General features: G+C 40.5%; 1 protein-coding gene across 1 annotated transcript; it reads left to right on the forward strand.

The window, feature by feature from the left end:
- The first annotated feature begins 14521 nt into the window (after nucleotides 1-14521).
- Nucleotides 14522-20625, forward strand: LOC145224797 (octopamine receptor Oamb-like). Its single transcript, XM_080091376.1, has 10 exons — nucleotides 14522-15007; nucleotides 16167-16309; nucleotides 16382-16520; nucleotides 17093-17213; nucleotides 17407-17522; nucleotides 17594-17673; nucleotides 17860-18029; nucleotides 18345-19348; nucleotides 19812-20013; nucleotides 20276-20625. The coding sequence occupies exons 1-10, from the start codon at nucleotides 14595-14597 to the stop codon at nucleotides 20498-20500; spliced, it is 2613 nt and encodes an 870-aa protein (XP_079947502.1). The 5' UTR covers nucleotides 14522-14594; the 3' UTR covers nucleotides 20501-20625.
- Nucleotides 20626-22844: the final 2219 nt, after the last annotated feature.

The following is a 22844-nucleotide window of genomic DNA, read 5'->3' on the forward strand; positions in this document are numbered from 1 at the left end:
AATTAACTTCCAAGGTCAAACCAGGCGCGTGACCTTCGGAGTTCATGTAATGAAACCGAATCTAGCGCTTAATTTCAAGGCCCAGTGACAGCGGTTGACCATAAAACCACTGCCGATAGGTCGTGCCTGAAACAACTTTGGCCTGGCAATATCGTTCCGGCAGGTTACTGTGACGAACATGATCGTTAAACATCACTTACCCAGTTTCCGGGGGAATTTTGACCTGACAGGCGAACGGTTGATCTCATACCGAAAAGCAACCTTGTTTTACAGCCAATTAAATCCGCATTTGTGCAACCCGTAACCCCACCCTTGTTGTAAGCGCGAAGGCAAAAATGCGACGTGATTCGTTTGCGACGATCCGAGACCGCTTTGCCAACATCCATATGAACAGAAACTCTTGTAAGTCTGAATAAAAAAAACGCTTTAGATGCTTTTGTGGAGGCCGGTAAGCAGAAAAAATTGGTTAACCGCAGTTCAGGGAATCAATGCCTCTCTTTCAGCGCAAGGTAATTGTTATTTACCATGAAGGTCAGTGACCATGACATATTTATTGTCGGTGTTGGAATTTTGATCTTGCGCCAGCTTTAACTAAGCGTTGGAGGCCGCCTACATTGTTGATTTTAGCACACAAAATTAGATGCAACGTTTTTGGGCAAAATTGCCGTAACAAAGGAATTCTATTGGGGTATTTGGGCAACGCGTGCCAACGTATTTCGCGGCTAATAATTTCGATTTCACGCACGAATAATGAAGAGAATCTTGACATGCAGCACGACCACCGGCGAAGCGAAACTAATTTCTGCTCAGTTGAGCAAAAAGCTGACACGACATTCTTGCAAAGTTGGTCCCTGATTCCTCAGAAAACGTATTACTTTACTGCAAGGGAAGAACGGGACTGAGCGCAAAACTGTCAGTCAGCTTAGAGCCACGTCTAATTACCTCCGATATAATTGCTGTGAAACGTTTTCTTTCAACACTAGTCAACTGCACTGCGACAACAAACGTCAAAAAATGAAACTTTTATTGTGAAGAAAGAATTCAACCAAATGTACAAGAATTTTCGGGAGAGTGGTGAAATATATTTTTAATTAAAAAGCGTTTAGGTGTGCATGGGCATTTATGTACATTAGAATTCGTCAGCTAAGAAGCTCAGAAAGAAACTGTCCTTGTTATATTAATGGCTGTTCAAACACGAGGCCTCGGGTTGGGATGAAAATATTTACTAGCGTTTAACACCTATCCAAAGTAGGTTGTCTCATTTGAATATTATCCAACCTTGATTAAAACAGCGAACGAAAACGAACAACTAATCGATTGTTTTAAGAAGTTAGTTCACACAAGGAGTGGTTTATTTGATTTAGTGAGCAATGTTGCAACTCTAAGCCCTACTTTTCAAATTTGCTGCAAAATCTTAAAATCGAGTTAAAAAAACAAATTTTGGCAGCACCGTTTACAAACTATTTTTTGTGGAGCTAAATATAGCCCGGTATTGTTTGCACTCAAAACAGCCACGCCTAATTTGTTGCAGATTTATTTGCAGCCGTTTTACAGTCATTTAACTTTGGTTTAGCCAAACTGTGTTGTAGCAACATTCTGTAATCAGCTTTACCTTTCTGTTGAAACGAACAAAGCAATTTGCCCGTTTTGGGGTAAAGCAAATTTTTTAGTTTACAAGCAACACCGTAATATAATTTTTAGTTTAAGAAACTGGATGTGTAGGCTATGCCGCCTTTGGGGAAAACCTTTGAAGGGCAAATGGTTTTTGGACATTGTAATAGGTTAGTTTGGGGCAAAACATCACAAAAGCATATGGATTTGTTGTGAGTTATATTTGTATGCATTTGGTTTATATGTTTATTCGTAGCCACAAGAATATGATTTATTAAATTAAGATGCTCTCGAAAATATTTTATACGTGTATTTATTGATTAATGTAGTCTGACGTAAATCAGGTCATTCTATCGAGCAGGATGTTGAAATTGTATCCTAATTTCGGACATCCGGTCAAGCATTGTGGCCATACTGTACACAGCTCCTAATAGTAGAAACACACTTTATCTATTGTGCAACATAACGACGGTTTGTACCTAAGTTTTGTTAATCTCTAAATACAATCGGTCTGTATATTTGTACAAAAGAAGTGAATCTGAACGACCCAAAATGTAATGTAGACTTATACAGCAAAACCGAAGTGAGACTATCTTATAATTAGCTTTTATGATTCAAATTATCACTCCTGGCAGGCTAAAAGCCCCGAAAGGCGATTTTGGCGTTTCCTGGCAGATGAAGATGGAAATTAGCGTACATCCAATTATCGTCTTTTTATTTTCGTGCTTCACGCGTATCCTGAGACCACACCATTAATAATGCACGGTCTTGATTGCTTTTGCAACCGCTCAAACGATTTTTTAGCTTTTTGACGCATTGAGTGCTTCTATGGTACGATAATGACGTTGAGAGGCAAATTTTGCCTGGTGCATTCGATTTATTTTAGCAGTCAAACTGGCTAGGTCGAACCCACATGCAAAGATTAAGATGTAATAGGATAAGGTGGAGAAAGTGTATGTTTATCAGGCAACCCTGCACACTTTTCACTTGGGCTGATACGTGGTGGTGGTTTACGTTTTCAAGCTTATGGAACGAACAAATTCCACTAAAGACCTTATTGTACGCAAACCACTATTGAGTTTTGTTTGCTCAACTTATGGCCTTTGTTCATTCTAAATTTTTTAACCGGATTTGAAACATAATTGTGGTAAGATGGTTCCGTTTTTGGCAGATAGTTTGTAATTTTTTGGTAAAATCAGACATTTTCATGTCACTTAACATTTTCAAACAAACAAAAAAATATTTGTGAAAATGTGCTTTTTCTCTTTCGATTTTTATGTTGCGTTGCTTCCACAAATTTAAATTTTCCAACACCCTTTTCTTGTTGTTTTCATTTAATACCAGAATTACTCGAAATTCTGTACTCTCGAGTCAGTTGGAAAGAGACCTAATCTATAGTGACAGCTCTAATCTATTCGACTTCTACACTGAAAACAGAATTTTTGATTAACCCCAAAAGAGTGTGTTCGGCAACAAAAATCGATGTCCTGGTGTTATTCCTATGTTGTTGGGATATTGAGAGCCACCCAAGACGTTGCGCGGAGATTGAGGGCCAGCAAAGGCCGCCAACATAAGCTGATTGACTCGGAAACGGTTGAATTATTCATTCGGACGTGTAGGTTTAACTCGGTTACACGCCCGTCTAATGGAATAAGAAGGTTTCGATATGAGAGTGACCGCTCCTAGAACCAACCCCGTTGGTTTATCCCTCCCCTGTCCTTTCTGTTCCCTTCAAGATGGTGATGATGCAATAGAATGTGGGGCGAAATAGGGTAGAACAGGAAGTTGAGAGTCTCGCATTTGTGTGTGTCCTAATCCTGCTCTGCTGACGTAAATTCACGAATCAACACCTACAGCCAGCGCCCTTGGGAATTCGGTTACAGTTTATGCAGCTTTCCTTCTCGCGTCATCATTTCTATTTGTTTTACCTTGTTGCCACCTGCAGTGATTCACTCCGTTCTGTGGACTCTTTTGTCGTTGTTGACCAGCAGCGGCGACAAAGGACCTCCATTCTTATAGGCCTAATTCAATCAAACTCGAAGAAAACAGGTAACTCTTGTTGACGCTGCTACCCCGCCAGCACCCAAACAAATGTCCCTTCCTGTGGCGACGCGTTCACCTAAACCTACAACAGGATGAGTCTGCATCAACGGTCGCTTCCGCCTCGCGAGCAAACAGTGACTCACAAATTAGGTGGTTCCCCGCGACTTCCGCCGAATTACAAGAACACCCTTATATCGCTTGCATGTGATCCGATGATCAAAATAACTCTCGTGACCAATAATGAACAAAGTTTTTCTCCGAACTTAATGTCAACACTCGATTGTGGTGACAGCTCTGACTCACCGGCGCGGGGATTCCCCCTTCGACGTTTCAGGATCGATGTCGTTTCGCTGGCCATTTCTAGTGGCCATATACTGTGGCTTGTTCGTCCGATCAATCATTCTTGGCGCTCCAGCCGTCCAAACAGCGACCCCACACTGGCAGAAATGACTGCGAGATTTAAGCCGTGCGGACCATTGTAATAACAAGCCTATTACGCGTAGTATTTAAAAGAAAACCAACTTTGGCAGCAGTTTCGGGGTGGTATTGACTTCTGTGTTGTTGTGGCTTTGAAGCTTTGAAATAAAATTTTTAAATGATTATTTTGTTAGAAAAGTTTTAGAACAGTTGGCAAGAAATGTGATTTGTTGTGTCTCACAGTATTTTCGTCAGTTTTGTGCAGCATTGAGGTAACACAAAACCGATAAAAGTGCATGGATGATAGACGATAAATCGAAATGTCACGTATTGCAGGATGAGTGTGAAGGTCATAAAGGCGTAAATTATTTGTTATCTGTTGCAATACCAGAACGGTGGAAACAAAATGTCAGTAATAAGTCGATTTTAAAATACGGTCAACCACATTGGTAGCAATGCAAAACTATTTTGGTCGATTACTTTTGGTGAGAAAGGATCAAGAAGCGCTTCGGTGCACTTGAACTGAAACTTGAGCTTGAGTTTGGAATTCTTGACACGGAAATTATGAATCAGAACTTTTGTTTTCCCAAAGCTCTTTAACTGCTTGTTGATTACAATAGAACTTATATGTAGGGGGTAAATAAAAAGTTCTGCAGGTGACGTCATTTTTAATCCATTTTACAACAAGTAGTTCGAAACAAAAGTATAACAACGTACTTAGACATTCAGGTACATTTTGGGGGTACTAAGTGCTCCCCTGTAAAAATCTTATTCCTAAAGGTTGTATCACTCATTGATGACACAACTAAAGTAGTTGTGACAATACGGCGCACCCAAAAAAGGGTGTTGTGACGGCAAGCAAATCAGTAGTCTTTTTGAGTAAACAACCACTTGAAAGATGGCACACCTTGTGTACAGTGTTTTGTGAAAACTCAATTTGCCAGGTGACATATAGTTAAGTAAGCTTAATTCAATTTGCCAAGTGGTCATCAAGTGAAAGTTTTTTTTTTATAGAACCAGGATTGGGTTGTTTCACAAAGGCACTTGTATCAATAAACTCTTGTATGTATCGTTGGAGCATACAGTATCGTTGCAGCATATAAAATGCACTTTAAATGAAATTATTTACTTGAGATTTGCCCCTTTACGCGATGTTATTACAGTGTAAATGCTTGGACGAGGTTGTTTAGTTTTCTTCAAAACAAATTCCAGTCAACCACAGCGCTTTGTCTGTTGCCCCATAACATTGTAAAACTCCCTTGTGCTGATTGCCCTTAAGGTTTTCAGCGATTATTTCACGAATGTGAAGGGTTGTCACGCCCCCTGTATAACTGCCGCAGAGTGGAGGAAAGCCCTTTGCGTCCGTTGTTGCGTCATCGAGGTTGTGTAGAGAAAGTCAAGCTCTTATCCAACCGGGTTAACCTTAAAATCTTCTCTTAACGTACGTTGAAGCGAAAATGTTCCCAAGTCTTTGTAGACTACGTATGGAATTTAATAAGGCAAAACAATCGCTGTCCTCATTTTTTCCCAGTGTTTCTAACATTTTGGTACCAACATACCCCTTTTGTGAATTTATTAGAGATATTTGAACCACTGGAGTTGTATTTTGGGTCGGGATTTTCGGTTCGCATTAAAGCTTAAGGGTGCATAAATGGGCTTAATTCGGGCCTGACTTTATACTTGACCCCAATGTGGTATTTTCGCTTGGTTTCGGAAATTTTGTTCGTTTTGTTTTTGGCAACTATTTTGGTTCGTTTTGTTTATATGTTTGGGTTGAATTTTTGCCTTCGGCTTCCGGCCTAGATCCGGTTACAACTCCGTGCACCCCTACTTGAACCTAAACTTCACACGAATGTCTTTTCCGAAATGTTTTTGAAATTACAACCCCACTAAAACCATACCACAGATCGCTGTGAACCCTGGGTTGGAAACGACTGCATTAATCGATCGTCTTTTTAAACAACAAAATTCGATTGTGGGCCCAATTTTACACCATTTTATACAAACAAATCAATAAACATTTCAAGAACAAAGTCATTAGAAAACAGTTACTCAAAGCTGTCGCTGAACTAACTTGGTTAACCTTGACTTTTTTAAAACAGTTTGTCAGCTGGCACTTCAACTTGTTGTTCAAAAGTAATTGCGCGTGAAAGTTAGGCTCATAAACACCAGGGCGTTTCTGGTTGACAATTCTTTGATGAATAGATGTGTTTACAGTGAGTTAGCTGGTCGTAACAGTGCCGGTACGCATTAACGTTCTTTTCGGTAAGCCACGTTATAGAATACAGTTGTAGGTGAAGCTATAAATAAGGGTGACTTTTGGTCCTGTTGTTGCGAACTGCATTTGTACGTCTAGTCATATAAAGTTCGTCTGCGAATCTTTATCATAGGTTTACGAGTGTCTATACGACTTGGTATCAATCGATCATCAGCTGTGTTTTAGCGCTTAATCCTTTAAATTTTGAATAGTGACATCATCAGAAAATATAATAGGGTATCAGAACAAGAGGGTTAAATCCTTCGACCCAGCAATTTAGCGGAGGGATTAGGTTCTGGAGTAGCTTAGTGACTTCAGGGCGCTACTTCAAATAAATGTTTTATGTCACACATTATCGGCTTATAGAGGATTTGTCTAATGAGATAAAAGCCCTTGAAGCAGTTAGGGTATTATGCCACGTGTTTTACAAACGCTATGATATGAAGTAATTTTCCATGAAAGACCGCGCAAGGCTGCCCAGTTTTGAAGCAGTTTTAACAAGGGTAGATCGACTACATGAGTCTACAAGAGATTATATGTTCAGCAGGGATTTTTCAAGTTCGCATAGCAGTCAGTTTATGGGAGTGTTATGAGGTTAAACATGATTTGCTCTGGGGCAATCAGTGTAGTACATAAACAATTAAAACCCAAATCTGAATTGTACGTAGATTTTACAGAAAGACCACAAAGTGAAATGCGGAAAGGACACATTTATGATTAAACAAACGTGCGTCCAGCATACGCAATTATTCACCAGGTGTTGCGAAAAGGTATTGATTTGTTTTCTCGAAAATTCAGCTACGTAAACATCCGTTGACATTTTTCCAATACCAACCTCCAGGGTCACACTTCGCTTTGAATCGAAAGTGACGTGGTACCTATCAACCACAGCGCTATGTTCGTGCACGTTTTGTTGACTCCGCTATGTGCTCGGCAAAATCCTTTGCTCCCCCGGCCATTGTTCGTCGGGGGTGCGCAACCTGACGATGGCGTCATGGCTGTGTGTGTAACTAGCACACAGCCCGATGCCCGTGAATGGACGAGGCTACTCGGCAGTGTTTCAAAACAGACCGTAGTTCGCTACGTGCGCAACTTACATGTTGTTGTGATACGCCTGATCTTGAATTTCGCTGTAATTTGGCGGGTGTTGCACAGCTGCGCCTGTATACGCGAGAGAGTGCATTAAGGTCAGGTTTCTTTGGCCCTAACTTCAGCACCCACAATGCGTGAAGCGAAATTAAAGGTAGCCCACTGCTGGTACTTGCAAGATGATATTGAGCATATTTGGCCTGAAGAAAATGTTTATGTGCTTAAAGCGGAGCTTAAAAGGGAAAGGTACAATCAAAAAGACTACTTGAAGGTAAGAATACATAAAAAAGGCAAAAAAACGGTTTTAAAAACAAAAAATAGAAGCTCAGAAGAGAGTTCGAGACGTCAGAGCGGATTAGGAGTAATTATTTACTTGTTTCCTGCTACAATGAAAGTGAAGAAATGTTTTTGCAGTTGAGGCTTTTAACAGCAGTGGTGTGCAAGGTGCATTTAGGGCTGCAACCGTCACCAGCGATTAAACACTTGGTTTTCTTATCTTTGCTAACAGATAACGTGAGGAAAATGCACGGGAGATAACATGAGGAAAATTAACGTCCAGTTTAACGCGGGAATCCTTTAAAATGTTTGCCATTTTAATGCGCATTGGTAAGATAAATGACTGCAGAAAGCTCGCAAAATCAATCTTATAGGTTGGACTGTCGCTTTGTGAAAAACGTGTTGTGAAGAAGAAAAAAAATCAACGGTATTTTGTTTGTTTCTTTATGGCCCAACAAACATACTGAAAAGCATTTCTTTTGTTTCTGGTCAGTTATACCATGATGTCTGTTACCGCTGCGTAGAGTAAGCCTATGGCGCTATGTGAACATATTAATTATGTAATTCATTCTGTACTTAAACTTAAACGTCATAAATGACGCATAAAACATCTAAATTTTGTTTTACAAGAACATTAGCATGTGACAAAACCTTGCGATTAGCTAAGCAATTACCGGGAGAATTTCCCAAAGACAAATCTCTTTACGTGACCGGTGAAATAGCACCGTAATCCTTATACCAACTGCGGCAAGAACAGAGCCATCACTCGGCGAAGCGTAAACGATACATCTCAGAGTGTTGTGACAGTTCACCCGTCATCCAGATTTTTCAAGTGTTTGCTTAGGGCTTATGGCATATGCCAGGCACTTAAATCATTTGCTGAAAGGGTGATGTTTCGCAAAATTGCCGGATGTTGGAATTTGTTGGTTTTTAAAGCTGATATTCGTGGGAACATTAAAAATGTATAAAAAGTAATGAGGAATTCGAAATGTATTTAAAAACTTTTAGAATCCAATGTCGGTAAAAAATTTTGGTTTAATCGGCATCCTTGGCAGTACCAGCCTATAACAAATCTTTGTGTATTGAGCGATTTTTCCGATAAAATTTATTCCAGACTCCAACAATGTTTTGATAATAGAGTTTATACACGTTCTGTTCCTTTACTAATTCTTTTTTCTTGTTTGCATTCGGCTATTTTAGGTTGGGCTTCAAACGGTAATGCCTTTTAACTTTGTTTACCAACTTTCGACGGTGCCTTAATGTAAGGGGTTTATCCGTTTTGTTCGACAGGAGAACGGTGCATTGTCACAAGTGGCACCAGGATATATTGTTATCTGTCCTTGCGGTACAAACCACATGCACCACATAACGATTATTGGATTGATGCGGTTTAACGGAGACCGATAAAAAAACCTAAAATGTAAAATGTTTGTTTTCGAACGCCCTGAAAAAAGTCTACTTAAATGTACAAACAAAATTGTCACACTGTTTTCAACGATTGTAGTTCTTTCAGATGTTTTGCTCATGTTTAGGAATAAATCAAAATATCCGTTTGCATGCAGTTATGCTTTGATAAGCATAACGATGGCGTACTTAAGCAATTTGCTTAATTGCTAAGATTTCAACATAGTATAATGCAGTGACTCTTATCCGGTGGAAAATTTCTAACCATTGGGAAATTATGTACATGCAGAGGGAAATCGTAAACGTGCATGATACTTAAAGAGTTGTTTTAAGTTTTATTCGAATATCTAAGGTGATAAATCAGATGGTTTAGCCACAAAGATAAGTACTTTCAATCGATTAAAGAACAATATAGTACGTAAAATCCGTGTATCCGACGTAAAACATCATGATAAAAATAACAGAGGGTGAAATTCGTGGTGATTTGACTTCAGTGGCAAATTACACCAAAACGACTGCGAACCAGCAGAGGTCTAATGCAAAAGCTTACTTGGAAATATAGGGCCTGGGCATCAACATTGGCTACGAAAGCGACTCTTGTGATTTGCTCGCGGTGGCCTTGTCACGTTCAAGCACCATTGAAGCAAGCCGAAATGCCTGGCTTGTCACTCAGTTGTTTCTTTTTCGTTTTGTTTCGTTTTTTTGTGTGTGTTGACGATTGCTCTCCTCGAGCGGAGATTCCGGGTTTATTGATTTCACTGCGAAGTTAAAGTGACGCTTGCTCGCTGTCACAGGTTTGACGTATCACATGATGTCTGCTGATGTGTTCACAGATTTGATAAAGTTGTTGGTTTCACGTTTGTCTTTAGAACGAGTTAAAATCGGTTTTGTTTATGTTAGCCGGCCCCAACAAAGTTTTTTAGAAAGCAAATTGGCACTCCTTTTTTATGTATCGTACACATCACACACTGGCAATAATGTTGCTTTTTACCTCCGGGAAAGATTTCAAGAGAAACAGCTATTTATAAGGCTATAGCAGGTGAATGAACATTTAAACTATTTCGGCAGAGCCACACAAGTTGCATAATATGCAAATAATACAGAGTGGTGGTTAAAAATCTGTTTTAGTTGATAACAAAGTTGTAGACATCACTTCCGAAAAGTATTGGGGGTTAAAGGACTACATTCCAGCATAGGCTAGCAACAATCCTAAATAAAGAACAGACTAGATGTTTGCTTTTCGGTTGAGCACATTAAGGCCAGCACGCAGCACCTGAAAACGAGTTTAGATCGCAGAAACGCTCCCAAATAAGAAGAAAAGCACACAAATTGGCATTTAACCGCTGTGAAAACCGATGCCGATCTGTGGTTGTTCTTCGGCTCGCGATAACTGTTTACCCGGTTATGGTTGATGGAAAGGCGGGGTTCTGGGGTTGTTTCAAACGGCTTTGATATTGTAAGTTACCTGAGCGAATCGGCTTAGACGTCGGCGTGTGGTAGACTGGGCTAGCCAGTTGTAGACAGATCTTGTCATTAGCTTGCGTTCGACAAAGATAAATTGAGAAATAATTGGCGAAATAAGTTCTTGCTGAAGGATTAGTAACTTTGAGCTCGTGACTTTGAACAAAAGTTTTAAAATTTGTCAGAGAAATCGAGAGAAAACAGCTGTAGTATCAACTGTTTGTTTGGATTGACATATAGTGTTGTGATTAATGCTGTCAGCAGCCCAGGAAAACAGTAAAAGTGTGATGAGATGGGCGCGCTAAAGTTGATATTAGATCACATGCAGTTTACTGAGGACTTGTTCGAAGTTAAAATTCCTTATAGGCGAAATAAGGAAGGAAACTATAATGAGGTTCAGTTGTTGTTGGAAGTTGAGCTTTGATACTGAACCACATGCAGTTCACATAGGAAGTTAAAATTCCTAATGTGCGAAACAAGGAAGGCAACTATGCGGGGATTACTTATTCAAAGATGGTTGCGCACTAGCAACCAACAACAATCGAAAAGGAAAGTTAAGGAGATGCACAGTTAGGTACTGTTCTAAATAAAGAAAGTGGTAAAGTTTTAACGTTAACGAACTTGCAAAAATCGGCTCAGATTCATGCACGTCACCTGCGGTCCATGTGCTTCACATTATTTTGTTGTATCGAAGTTTATTTGCTGTCCATGTTAATTTTTAACTACTGACTGCAACGGGTATCGAAAGTTGTTTCAGTCAATTTCAAGCAGAGCAGTTTTTGAAGGCTGAGAAGTTGCAGCAGGAAAGGCAGAGTCGAGTCAAAAGTTCATCATGATTGCTCCATACAAGTTGCGTCACCCCAGACTGACATCAACGCAAAAATAAGCACGAGCTGGGCGTTAAGGTCAATGGGGCCATTGAAAGGTGTAGTACAGGGCAGTTCGCTGCTAAAATATTTGCCCCAGATCCCATTGCAAGTCGAAGCTATTGAATGGTGCTTCCTTATACGGTATCGTGCAGTGGGATTTTGCAGTTAAAATATCTGACGCCCAGGATAGATTCGGCTTGCGATGGCATCGAAAATAGATAAAAACGCACATTACAGCTTATTTTAATGTGCTTGAAAAGAAATTCGGCCAACGAGAGCATGTTGTGCCTAAAAGTTCTTGTGGTAAATTCGAATATTAGTTTGTTATGGCAACAAAAACAAACGTCACAACCAACTGATGATACACTTGACTCTTATTTCAACCTGTTGCTGTTGCTGCACGTAATTACCAACAAAGGAAATTGGCAATGACTGATGCTTCCGTTTGTGTTCACCCATCGCACAGCGCCACACTAGTTCCATCATCAATTCACCACCGCCTTGTGCTTCTAGGAAAAGATTAGCATATTTCTTGAAACCTATGTTTGCGGCTCTACCGCTTTGCCTTTTCTGCAGGTTCATAACTTCATGTTTCAAAAACAAGGGATGAATGATGAAGTTATATGAACGTTTTGTTCGGATTATATGACACTGTTTTGTCGTGTGTACGGCACCGCTAGGCATAAAAAGCTTAAGGAAGATTCCACCTGGGGGGGGGGTGTAACATAATCCGGCACAAAACTCCCTATTGTACGCACTTATGGTACCAACAGACACCACCCATTGTCTCATATTCTACCTGACGCTGATGGGCAGTAAACATACGCTCACTGTCCATAAGGAATAGCCAGAGAATGACTACTTCGCTGGACAGTAAGGACAATGCGAACGAGCGAAATCTTCCTCAAATGGTGCACCGGTCAGGGCTGTTTACAAGCATGTATGAAGCAGTTTGCTAAGCTTTGCATACCCCCACCATGCTATAGCATTTAAATTTCGTCAAAAATCTTTAGTTTAAACTTTAGTGGCAGATTTTGCAAATCTTATTTAAAGAAAGAAAAATCAGCAAACGAAAGTGGTTGGTCGCTTTATAAGCTTTGCAGTGTATACTGCAGTCCTAAACAACAGATTTACTTCAGTCCTAAACAACACAGAATTAACGCGATTATATATGTACAATCGCACGCTGTCATAATTGGCATGAGCGATTGCTTGGTGTTTATTTGTAAGTGTCAAACCCGGCTGTGGCGAAGTCAAAGTTTAGACCACAGCGTATTTAAGTTAAGAGCCATCGTGACATCCGCCATGTTGTGTCCTGTTGTCAAATGGACGACCCTGTCTTAATGCCTTAACCTAATTTTTAGTTTGTTTTGTCATGGTTTCGACCCCGCACAGGGCGAAGTCACTGGAGTTGGCCCTTTTGTGACTTGTTTGCGCAGATTCCGACAGGCCACTTTCTTGTTACTGAACCGATCTTTATCTACAAGGAAAGGCAAAAATGTCAACCAAGCATATTGCAACATATGGGGTCTTACTACAGTCATTGGACTAGTGATTCTAGTCTTACGATTGAATTGTTTATTTGCTTTTCTGTTTTGTTGTCTGGTTTTCGAGTGTTGTCGCCATTGAAGTGACGCCCAAACAACAAGCTAGCAGGTTAAAGTAGAAATGAGGTTTCACATTAAATGGGGTTGACTAGAAGCAATTTACGAAAAGTGCACTATGGCTGAAAAAGTGTAAGTTGGAAGAAGAAAATGTGTCCGAAAACGTGCATTTTGGTTTTGTATATCCTAGTTCACACATGCATACATAGATTACGGCCGGAAAGATTGAGAGTGCAAACCAAAGAATGTTTATTGCTGTGTTTTAGTTTGCTGGTTGTGCATCGGCGTCGGACTTTCCCTGTCGATATTGTAACTTTGATTACATGTCAACAAGTGTGAGTACTCGATAACTAGCTTTGCATATTTACGGCAACAAGATCAGCGTCTGCGGGAAACTGAGTTGCTCGTTCCGGCGCATTTGTGGGAAACGACCGGGAAGGAGGATTGTTTGTGTTCCCTTGTCGCGTGGTGAATTGAGATGATAGGATTTACTTTAAGTGTGACAGGTGGTTTGTGCAGTTTGATGCATGTTGATACAGCAGCGAAACATTTACCAAGTAAAATTTGCATGGTGCATTACGAAGATTTCACGGTCAGGATTCACAGAAAATGTATGTTGAATACAAGTTATGTAAATCCAGACCAACTTGACACATTTGTGATGAAATTTAATGTTAGACTTTGCGATAATGTCGATTTTATTCTTGTTAAATGAAATTAAAATGTTTGAGGAACACATTTTGTGGACTCGTAAAACATATATCGAAAACGTGAGGTATAAGAGCCGCCCGATGTAGCCACTGACCGCCAAAATGCCACGAAAAGGATAACGCACAGTCCAAAGAAAAGTATATGCTTACCAGCCATGGTCGTTACGATCGTTATCGGTAAATTTATCAAACCTAATGTGTTTCCCAATGAAAGTTGAGCTACCGTGAAACGTATTGCAAATACCGATGCCACGTGTGAGCCATCATCATTATTTCCCAATAAACTCGATGCGGCGATTTATTTATATGACGCTTTATGCAGAATGCACCAGATTACACCACTGATCCTTATCACAAACACTTGAGCCTTTCGATATAGCGGACATGTCGCAGGCGCACCTAATATACTTAGCAAAGTGTTACCCATGCATAAATCATAGCTAGTGGCGCCTATGAAGAGGAATTAAACTAGGAAATATCCATACAAAAATGTCAATCTAGTCTACTTTAGAGCCGTTGACGCGTTATCTGTCAGCGTAGACAAGGCTATCTTGGCACAACTATTAGGGAAGTGTATGCGCAGAGGCTCGTGTGATTGCTACACGATGAATTTAAGTGCTGCAATCGATTTTAACGCGGCGATTAGATAATTTTGAAGGATAATATAAGCATGAATATACATTATCTTGCATTTTTTGCTCGCCGTTTATTTACAGACTCTATTACTGGTATTACTATTTTTGGATTTAATTCCTTCATGATTTTTCTGATCACAGGTTATTAGGCGTATACAGGCATGTTAGGCGAAACTTCGCTGTTTCATTAAAGTTCAGTGTGACAAAATGCGCACAACATGGAATCAGAATTTACAACCAGTAGCGTCGGTGGTGGTTCGAATCTTTGTGACTTCAGCAACTTAAGTATCGGCGATGAATCCACGAACGCGGCAACAGGGGAAGGTTCAGCCAGTACAGTGTTCATCACCATATCTACATCGCTCCTGTCGCTTCTTATTGTCGTCGGCAACGGACTTATAATCGTCTCTGTCGCTTTGGTGAAGAAACTTCGACAACCGGCGAACTACCTTATCGTGTCCCTGGCCTTGTCGGATTTTTTGGTGGGTCTAGTTGTACTTCCCCTCACAATCGTGTATGACATTGTGGGTGGTTGGGTGTTCGGCCCCATGATGTGCGACATCCACGTCAGCTTTGACGTCATCTGCTGTACGGCAAGCATCATGAACCTTTGCATGATTAGCATTGACAGGTGAGTTGCGTTATAGTATGCAAACGCCTTAATTTGTTAAAACAATCAATTGGAGCATAGATGTGAATCAAATGTGGTTCAAATGCTTTCAGCGTATTAAGGTTTTAGCTCACTAGGACGCTTTTTTCTTTTATCGTTTTACAGAATCCAATGTCACAAAATCTTGTAAAGCGCATTTATCCAGGAGGTTTTGTTTATTCAAGTTTGTGGGTAACCAATGTCGCCACGCCCTCTTAACAACATCGACCTCAGCTCAAGAATAACTAAAACCACATTTCAACTCATTTCGTCGCTGAACTAGTCAACTAAATCCCTGTTTAAATCAACATTCAGTCGAATAAAACCACAACGACTAAACTCAGATGCTGGCTTTCGTTTCACTTTCACACACGAAAGATTGCGGCGATATTTCTTTGACGAGTAGACGACAACACAGTAGTAATGACAGACAGACATTGGGCTTATGGTAACGCGTCCGCGGTCTAGATGGACTATTTTGCCGGAAAAAAGCCGAGCGCCAAACAAACTGCGGATTAAACCAACATTCAGCTATAATCTCAGCAACACTGTGAGAAACCAAGTTAATCCGCGTTATTTTGTTCCCGTCGCCTAATGCGGTAAACCGATAGAACACGGTTAGAAAAATAAACTACGCATAACACAAAGTTTGATATACAAATGAATCTTCTATGCGGATTTCTCAAGTCTTGGCTTGTATATGGATTGACATATCAAATTGTATACAGTACTCAATGCACGGAAAATAATCGTTGTCAGATAAGTTTTCAAAATGGTGTGTTGCAAGCTTAACGCGAGGTTGCTTGTTAATTCGACTAGGCAACCTTGGAGTACCCATTCAACATAGGATTTAACAATGACAATCAACAGCATAACTTATCTCGCAGAAAAAAATGAGCTAATATGAACATCCCATCATTATACTGAAGCGTTCATGCAGACCAGCGATCACGGCACGCTCATATATAAATCATAGTGCGCCAGGCCTATTGAAGGCGTTGTGCCGAATCAGCCGGTCACCTAGCATTCCCACATGGCAACTCATAGGCTCAGAAGATGTTTAATTCAGTGTACCACACTCAATAGGACTGACACACAATTATTTCAAACAGAATTAAATTTACAATTATCGCCCCTCCAGGTATCTAATGATCACAAAGCCTATGACGTACCCGAAGAGGCGAACAGGAAAACTGATGTTGCTCCTTATCGCCACCGCGTGGATAATATCATGTCTTATTATCATTCCGGCCCTGTTCGGGTTCACTGAGAATGTAAAGGACGGTAAGCAAAGTTTCTCATCTAATTCCGTTGAGTTGAATGGAAGGTTATGATATGGTGGGAACTTCATTGCAGAACCCCATTGGATTTCTATCCAACCCCAGGACATTTTATGTGAAAGCGACGGCCAGAGGACAAAAGACTTCACGGCTTCTTCTAAATCCCTGCTTGACGGCAACTCAAGCACTTTCTGGGACCCAACAGCGAATTCCAAGTAGGCTTAAGTTAATGGTGGTGGTGTTTACACAAATCATTTCACATTTCATTAGTTTTACATTCCTGACTTGTAATGCAATAAAGGTGTTTTCAAAATACTTTTTTGTGTCGCAACCTCCTGCGTTGAATTAATACTTGTAGATTTAGAACCCAGATTCGAGCACAAATTTTCAGTGAGAAAATTTAGCAACTTAATTTACAAGGGGTAGGAACGCATGTCACCCCCAATACTCGCAAAAAAGGACCTTGATTATTTTTCCTTGTAGCCTATGCTAATAGGCTGATAGGCCAAGTTCCTTGCCAAAGAGAAATTTGAGAAAATTATATATGTGTGCATAGGTTTTTTTAAGGTTTGGTTTGGGTGACCGCTAAGTAGTTTTAAGAGACCGCAAGTGTTTCATTTAAATACCAAAAAATAGCCATATTTGCTTAAACGAATTATTTATTAGGCTACTGGCAAATTTTGGAAATTTGGACCGAAACGGTCCCCCAAATCACCTTAAAAAAACACTGTGTGTGCATACATATATATGTACGTACACGTTTTTAATATTCAATCTCATTTTGTAGTGCCTCATCATCTAGCGATTGGTTTTTTGTTCTTGATCTCGGACAAATTTATCAACTTACAAGTGTCGCAGTTACAAATGCTGGGGACACAATACATGACGTTAAAGAGCTGGATTTACAGGTAAAACCGTTGTCAGTTGTAAAACCAATCAACAGACCAACGCTTACACCTGTGCATATGAACGCTAGCAAAATGTTTATTGCTTAAATTTCTCTTCATCCAATTTTACAGCTATTTGTTGTACAGTACTTATAAATTTTTGTGTGGAGAAGTGCATAATGAAATAACATAAATTGTTTGTTTGTTTGTTTAGAATTGTGTTTCTAAGAAGCCAAGTCTTTGGGAAACAGTGCAAAGCGTCACATTGTTGCCAGCCACTGAAAAGAGACAAGAATCGACATTAAACAACTTGCAATTAAAAGTGTTACGGTGCGTTATCATCCAAGTCTTTGGTGTTTCGTTGAAGGCGAATTACATTTAAGTCTGATATTCCATTACAGAGTCAATGTGACAGAGACGTACAACAACAGTATTCAACCACATCTGCGCGAATTCAGTGTTTTTGGAGAAAAAGCGTACGGTAAGATCGTTTTTACGCACCAACAACTGCTTGAATCGCTATAGTACTAGTTTTCAAATAATTTATATTTACCATATTAGTTTGAATATAATTTAAATTTTACCATACCATATTAGTTTACCATATTACATCAGCTATTTTTGTGTGTTGATATTACCAGCGTTCACTCCAGATTCATGTTTACAGGCAAAACTTGCCTAATAAGCCAGGAGGTTTGGTTCACCATCTACTCCACGGTCGGTGCCTTCTACCTACCGCTGTGTGTAATGCTCTGCATGTATTGGAAGATCTACCTGGAGGCGTCGAAGTTTAATGCAAGGCACCAATTTCGCTCCGCAGCTTACGGCGGGTCGCAGGTTTGAAATTTACCATATTTAATACACAGGATGGCTTGACTGAGTGACATTTAGGCTCCGCTTATTTTGCATTTGCACTCGCACATTGTGAAATTAATGTCACTATTTTTTACATTGGGGAAACGAAGTCTTCGACCGCCAGTTTAGAAATTGACGCACAAGAAACAATTGTAGAAGTTAAGGGTAGCGGCAAAAGTACAATCAACATTTTACTTGCTATATCTTCTTGCCGCAACTTTTATTTCACCAAATATAAAAAAGTATTTTCAGGCCATTGATCTTCTCTTTGACCTGTTATACTAAATTTGTTTGCAGGAATGGAGTGCGACGCCACCAAGTACACCGGACGCACTGAAGCGTGGCAACTCACGTGACCACATGCGCTACATAACTTCCAATAACAATCATGCGAACGCTGGTGAAAAAGCACTGTGTGCTCGCGTCTCCGAGTGTTACGACACAGACTCGGACGAAAAACTTCTCACAACGTCGAACGGGAGCAACGCGCGGCACGTGGCCGTCGATTTAACTGTCATCGTAACTCGAGCGTTTGACAGCGATCGCAGCGACAATGTATTTGAAGACGACACTCTGTCGTCGGACTGCGATTTTATTGCTGCCGAAAAGGATGCGAAACGCGATGACATTTCCGAAATCACTGCTGACACCGAGTGCATAAGCCGCCGAAGCTCAGCAAAAAATGTTTTCCAGTTTTCCAACGGCGACGTGGCGACGCGAGCCAACGGGTATCACGTAGCAATGGAGGCGTCGCCACGGGCTCGTCAAAGAGCGCAATCGGCGTCCAACTTTGACGGCTTAGGCCCGATACAAAAGAAAGTCAAGTGCCAAACATCGACACTTTCATCGCGCGCGGAGTCGGCGGGAAACGGGATCGATTCTGTGGGTTGGCGCTTTGCAGAGAAGCCCTCGGAAAGCAGCGCTTCGTCTTACCTGGGCCAAAGCTTTGCCTCGCAAGACAATAGCATCGCTGGTGATACAAGATCGCGTGGAGATGTAATGCTTTTAAACGGATCGCGAGACTTTTACACAAGACCCACAAGAACTACGTACACGCGTACGAGCACTCTGAGTCTGGCAAAGTCTCAGGAACAAACCAAGAACAAGACGTTGAGACTGAACAAGCCTAGGCATTCGATTTTCTCTGGATCGTCGGGTTGTTGTCCTCGGCCTCAGTTTAGACGCTTACCGTCATCGCCTGGATCCCATCCCGGTTCAGGATCGATACGAATAGGTAACGGCAGAAACGGGATCGTGCACAGTAAAGGCAATGAAACCACACCGGCGCTGTCACGGAGAAGGTCAGATGCTATGTTATATGTCACATTTTTGTTTTAAATACATTTGACTCAATATGTCTAAAAGATCGATGTTACTTAGATTTAAGATGCAGGAAGCACAGGCGTTTTTGTGGCTGCGGGTTACTGCTTGTGTATTGTTTTACATTTGGCGCGCACCATGATTTAATTTAAAACGTATAGTCAATGAGGACATGAAGACAGCGTGTTGTTTATCATCTTAAAGCGTTTTAGAAAGTACTTTGAAATGGGTTAATGATTTTAATACTGATATAAATACGCGCATGCTTTTACAGCTTACACCCGAAAAGATGGCCTTATTACATGATCAATGTGTATCCAATCACAAGTAAATCGTTTATTACTTTGTACAACGATGCGTTACACCGAGATTGTCCTAATCCGCTTCTGAAACATTGTCGATGGCAAATTCCAATAGCATCTTTTTCATTTTCTTGCCCCACAGATCAACAGTGTTTCATCAAATTCGGCGACGTGTTTCTCTAGCGACATCTCGTGACCGTATGCGGAACGTGAAAGCGACTCGAACTCTCGGAATAATCGTCGGGGCTTTCACCTTCTGCTGGCTGCCGTTTTTTATTGTTACAATCCTTCGTCCCCTGGTGTGCGAACACCCAGAATCTCAGGACTGCATTCCCTTGTGGCTGGTAAGGGTCTTCTCGCAGCTATTATGCGCTTAGTATTTGGGCTTTGTGAGGTAAATCATAATGAGTTCTTCGTTTTTAAAATCAGGCTATAAAGTTTTGATTTTGCGCCTTAAGCAAATCCAGTCTTTTTGTGACGTATTCAGTAATGCCTTGTTCAGAAGTCTTTATTTAGATGTCAACCGAAAACATGAGAATGTTTTTGGTTGACAAATGTAAGTTAGACCTCACTGGACTTTTGTGATTTTAAAACATTCTTTTTCAGGTGCGTTTGGTTCTTTGGCTGGGCTATCTGAACAGCGCGCTAAACCCAGTCATATACATTGGGTTTTCTCCTGACTTGCGCGAAACATTTCGTCTTCTGGTTTGCTGCAAATGCACTAACGTGGATCGACGCCTCGCACAGACCGAACTTCGACAGGCGTATGCACGAGAAAGACGAGAATCGTCAATGAGCAGGGGATATCCGGCTGCCGAAAGCATAATGTGACTGCCACTGTGACATAATAAACTATATTGTTTCATTTTTATTTGTTCTGCCGCGTCTGTCAAGGTTCAAACATTCTTTTTTTGAAGCGTCATGTTTGTGCTGCAATAAAGTTCCAGATGTTCGTAGCCTTGGACACTTTGCTTTGCGTTAGAAGCAGATGCTTTTTTACAAGTATTTAGAATCAGTGCCGAACTAATCTTGTGGGCAATAGTTGAAAGACACATGTTCTTGGAAGGAATATCTAGAAGACTAATGTTTGAGAAAGTATAAACTTGATTCTGTCATTCAGGTTTCATTCTTGATAACCTGCCAACGCCCTTTATGGCAATATAATCTTTTTAATGTAAAAGCATCGAGCCAATAAATGATAAGTTTTCTTCTGTGGTGTATGTCCAGTTGTGGCATCGAACAGGTGGGGCATGGGATTTCACCCTGTTACTCCCAACAAACTAGAGTGCCGTTGGATGGCTACACTAGCCAATACGACGATTTCTCGTCACCAGCTGCATTGATGAGACCTTACAGGTCGAGTTATAATCTTTCTGCACTAAAATAATCCAAACACAGCGCATCTATATTTGTTGTAGTATTTGTTTTAATGCCATGTGACAGTGGTTCCCAACCTTCCATATATCGTGCCCCATCAACTTCTTCAAACCCGTGCCCCCTACTCACCAAAAATGTAACTTAAATGACAAACTCACCACACTTCAAGAAAAGGACGAAGATAAGGGCAGTTGGCTTTTGGTCTTCTTCGGACAGGTTGGAATGTTGACGGATCAACTTGGTCAAACGCGAGCTTAAAATCCAATATTTGCAAAACAATCCCATCAGCCAGGAAGCCGTTTCATCAGTCCAAGTTGAGCCAGAAGCTTGCCCAACTTCACCCCTGGAACCTCCATGCTTTCTGATGTAGACAAATTGATGCAGAACCAAAATAAATCCACATAAATACAAAACCTGAGCACCTCGGTAAACACGGTATGGTGTAATGTTTCAGACCAAAAGCTGCTAAATCTAAAACAGTGGTTTGATTTTGAGAATTGGTTTGATTGATTTTGGTCGGAAGCTCAGACTCATTTAAATCTAAAGAATATATGAACTGCAGCAAAACTAACAACAATCCATACACTGCAATCGCAGGTGAACACATGAGTGTGATTTTCGGCCGGTCATTCGTCATCCATAGAATGCAAGCGCCAATCAGCAAAACAAAAGTCATCCAGCTGTGATATGTTACGCTCCACAACATCATGATGATACTCATCTACCAGAACAGGCATTCATTTCCTAAGACAGACGAACGGTATGAATTTTAAATGGTATTCAAGTCAGCCGTTTTGAAAACAACCAAAAAACTTGCAAGATAGATAACTTGCGGTAACTTTGCGTTGCAAGTTAGCTAACTTGCCAAAAGTTAGGTTATCTTGCGGCAACTTAGCTATCTTGCGTCGCAAGTTAGCTAACCTGCGGCAACTTAATTTATTCGACAACGGCGCCCCATAATGAAGACATAATATTTGCGCGACCCTTTGGTAGAGCTACTAACAGGATACCTCCCGGGAGATTCACTTTCACAAGGAGGGCGTAAAGCGCTGAATTTTTTGTTTAGCGGTTAAAGAGGGGTTGAGTTGGGAAATAAGTTTTTAAAATTTTGACATTAGTAACTAATTTTTTGGGTTAGTTTTATTGAATTTTAAATGCTAATACCTTACCCCGACCCTAATAGCCCTAACCGTGAGCATTTTTGAAGATATAACGTTTTAAATGTAAAAAATGCTCTTTGCGCCACCTGTCAAAAATTAGGCACTTTTGGGTCTCCCAGGAGGTATCGTGTTAGTAGCTCTGCCCGACCGCATAAAAGTTCCGAATTCCAAAATGTTTCCGAATTCGAACAACAGGTTTTTTTCAGCCAATCACAACAGCGGAAATCTGCGGGTTGTCGTTACGTCACGTCTTGGTTGCTAAGTGGTGACTCTTCACTATTGTCAACGATTTAAAGTTTTTTGTTAGTTTTAATTTGAAAATACGTTTTGCGGGCCAGAACAAGATAAAGACTGATGCATTTGGGATGTTTGAACTGAAGGTAGCCTAATGCTCGTTAGGTTATGAATAACAGTAAGTTATAATTTTATTGAGTGAAAATGGTTTCTGTGCAATATATGCTTTATGCATGGTAAATTATACATGGTAAATTATACACTCATAATTTGTAGTAAGTCTGAAATAGCTTTCATGCAAAATATTTTCTCTCATGGGTTTGTTTAGGATAGCAACACATCCCTTTCATTCAATCAATGTCGATTTTTTTACTACGGCATGCATATATGATGAGTACTACACA

The sequence above is a fragment of the Phallusia mammillata genome, chromosome 4 (assembly GCF_965637545.1).
Source record: "Phallusia mammillata chromosome 4, kaPhaMamm4.hap1.1, whole genome shotgun sequence".
NCBI classification, from domain to species: domain Eukaryota; kingdom Metazoa; phylum Chordata; class Ascidiacea; order Phlebobranchia; family Ascidiidae; genus Phallusia; species Phallusia mammillata.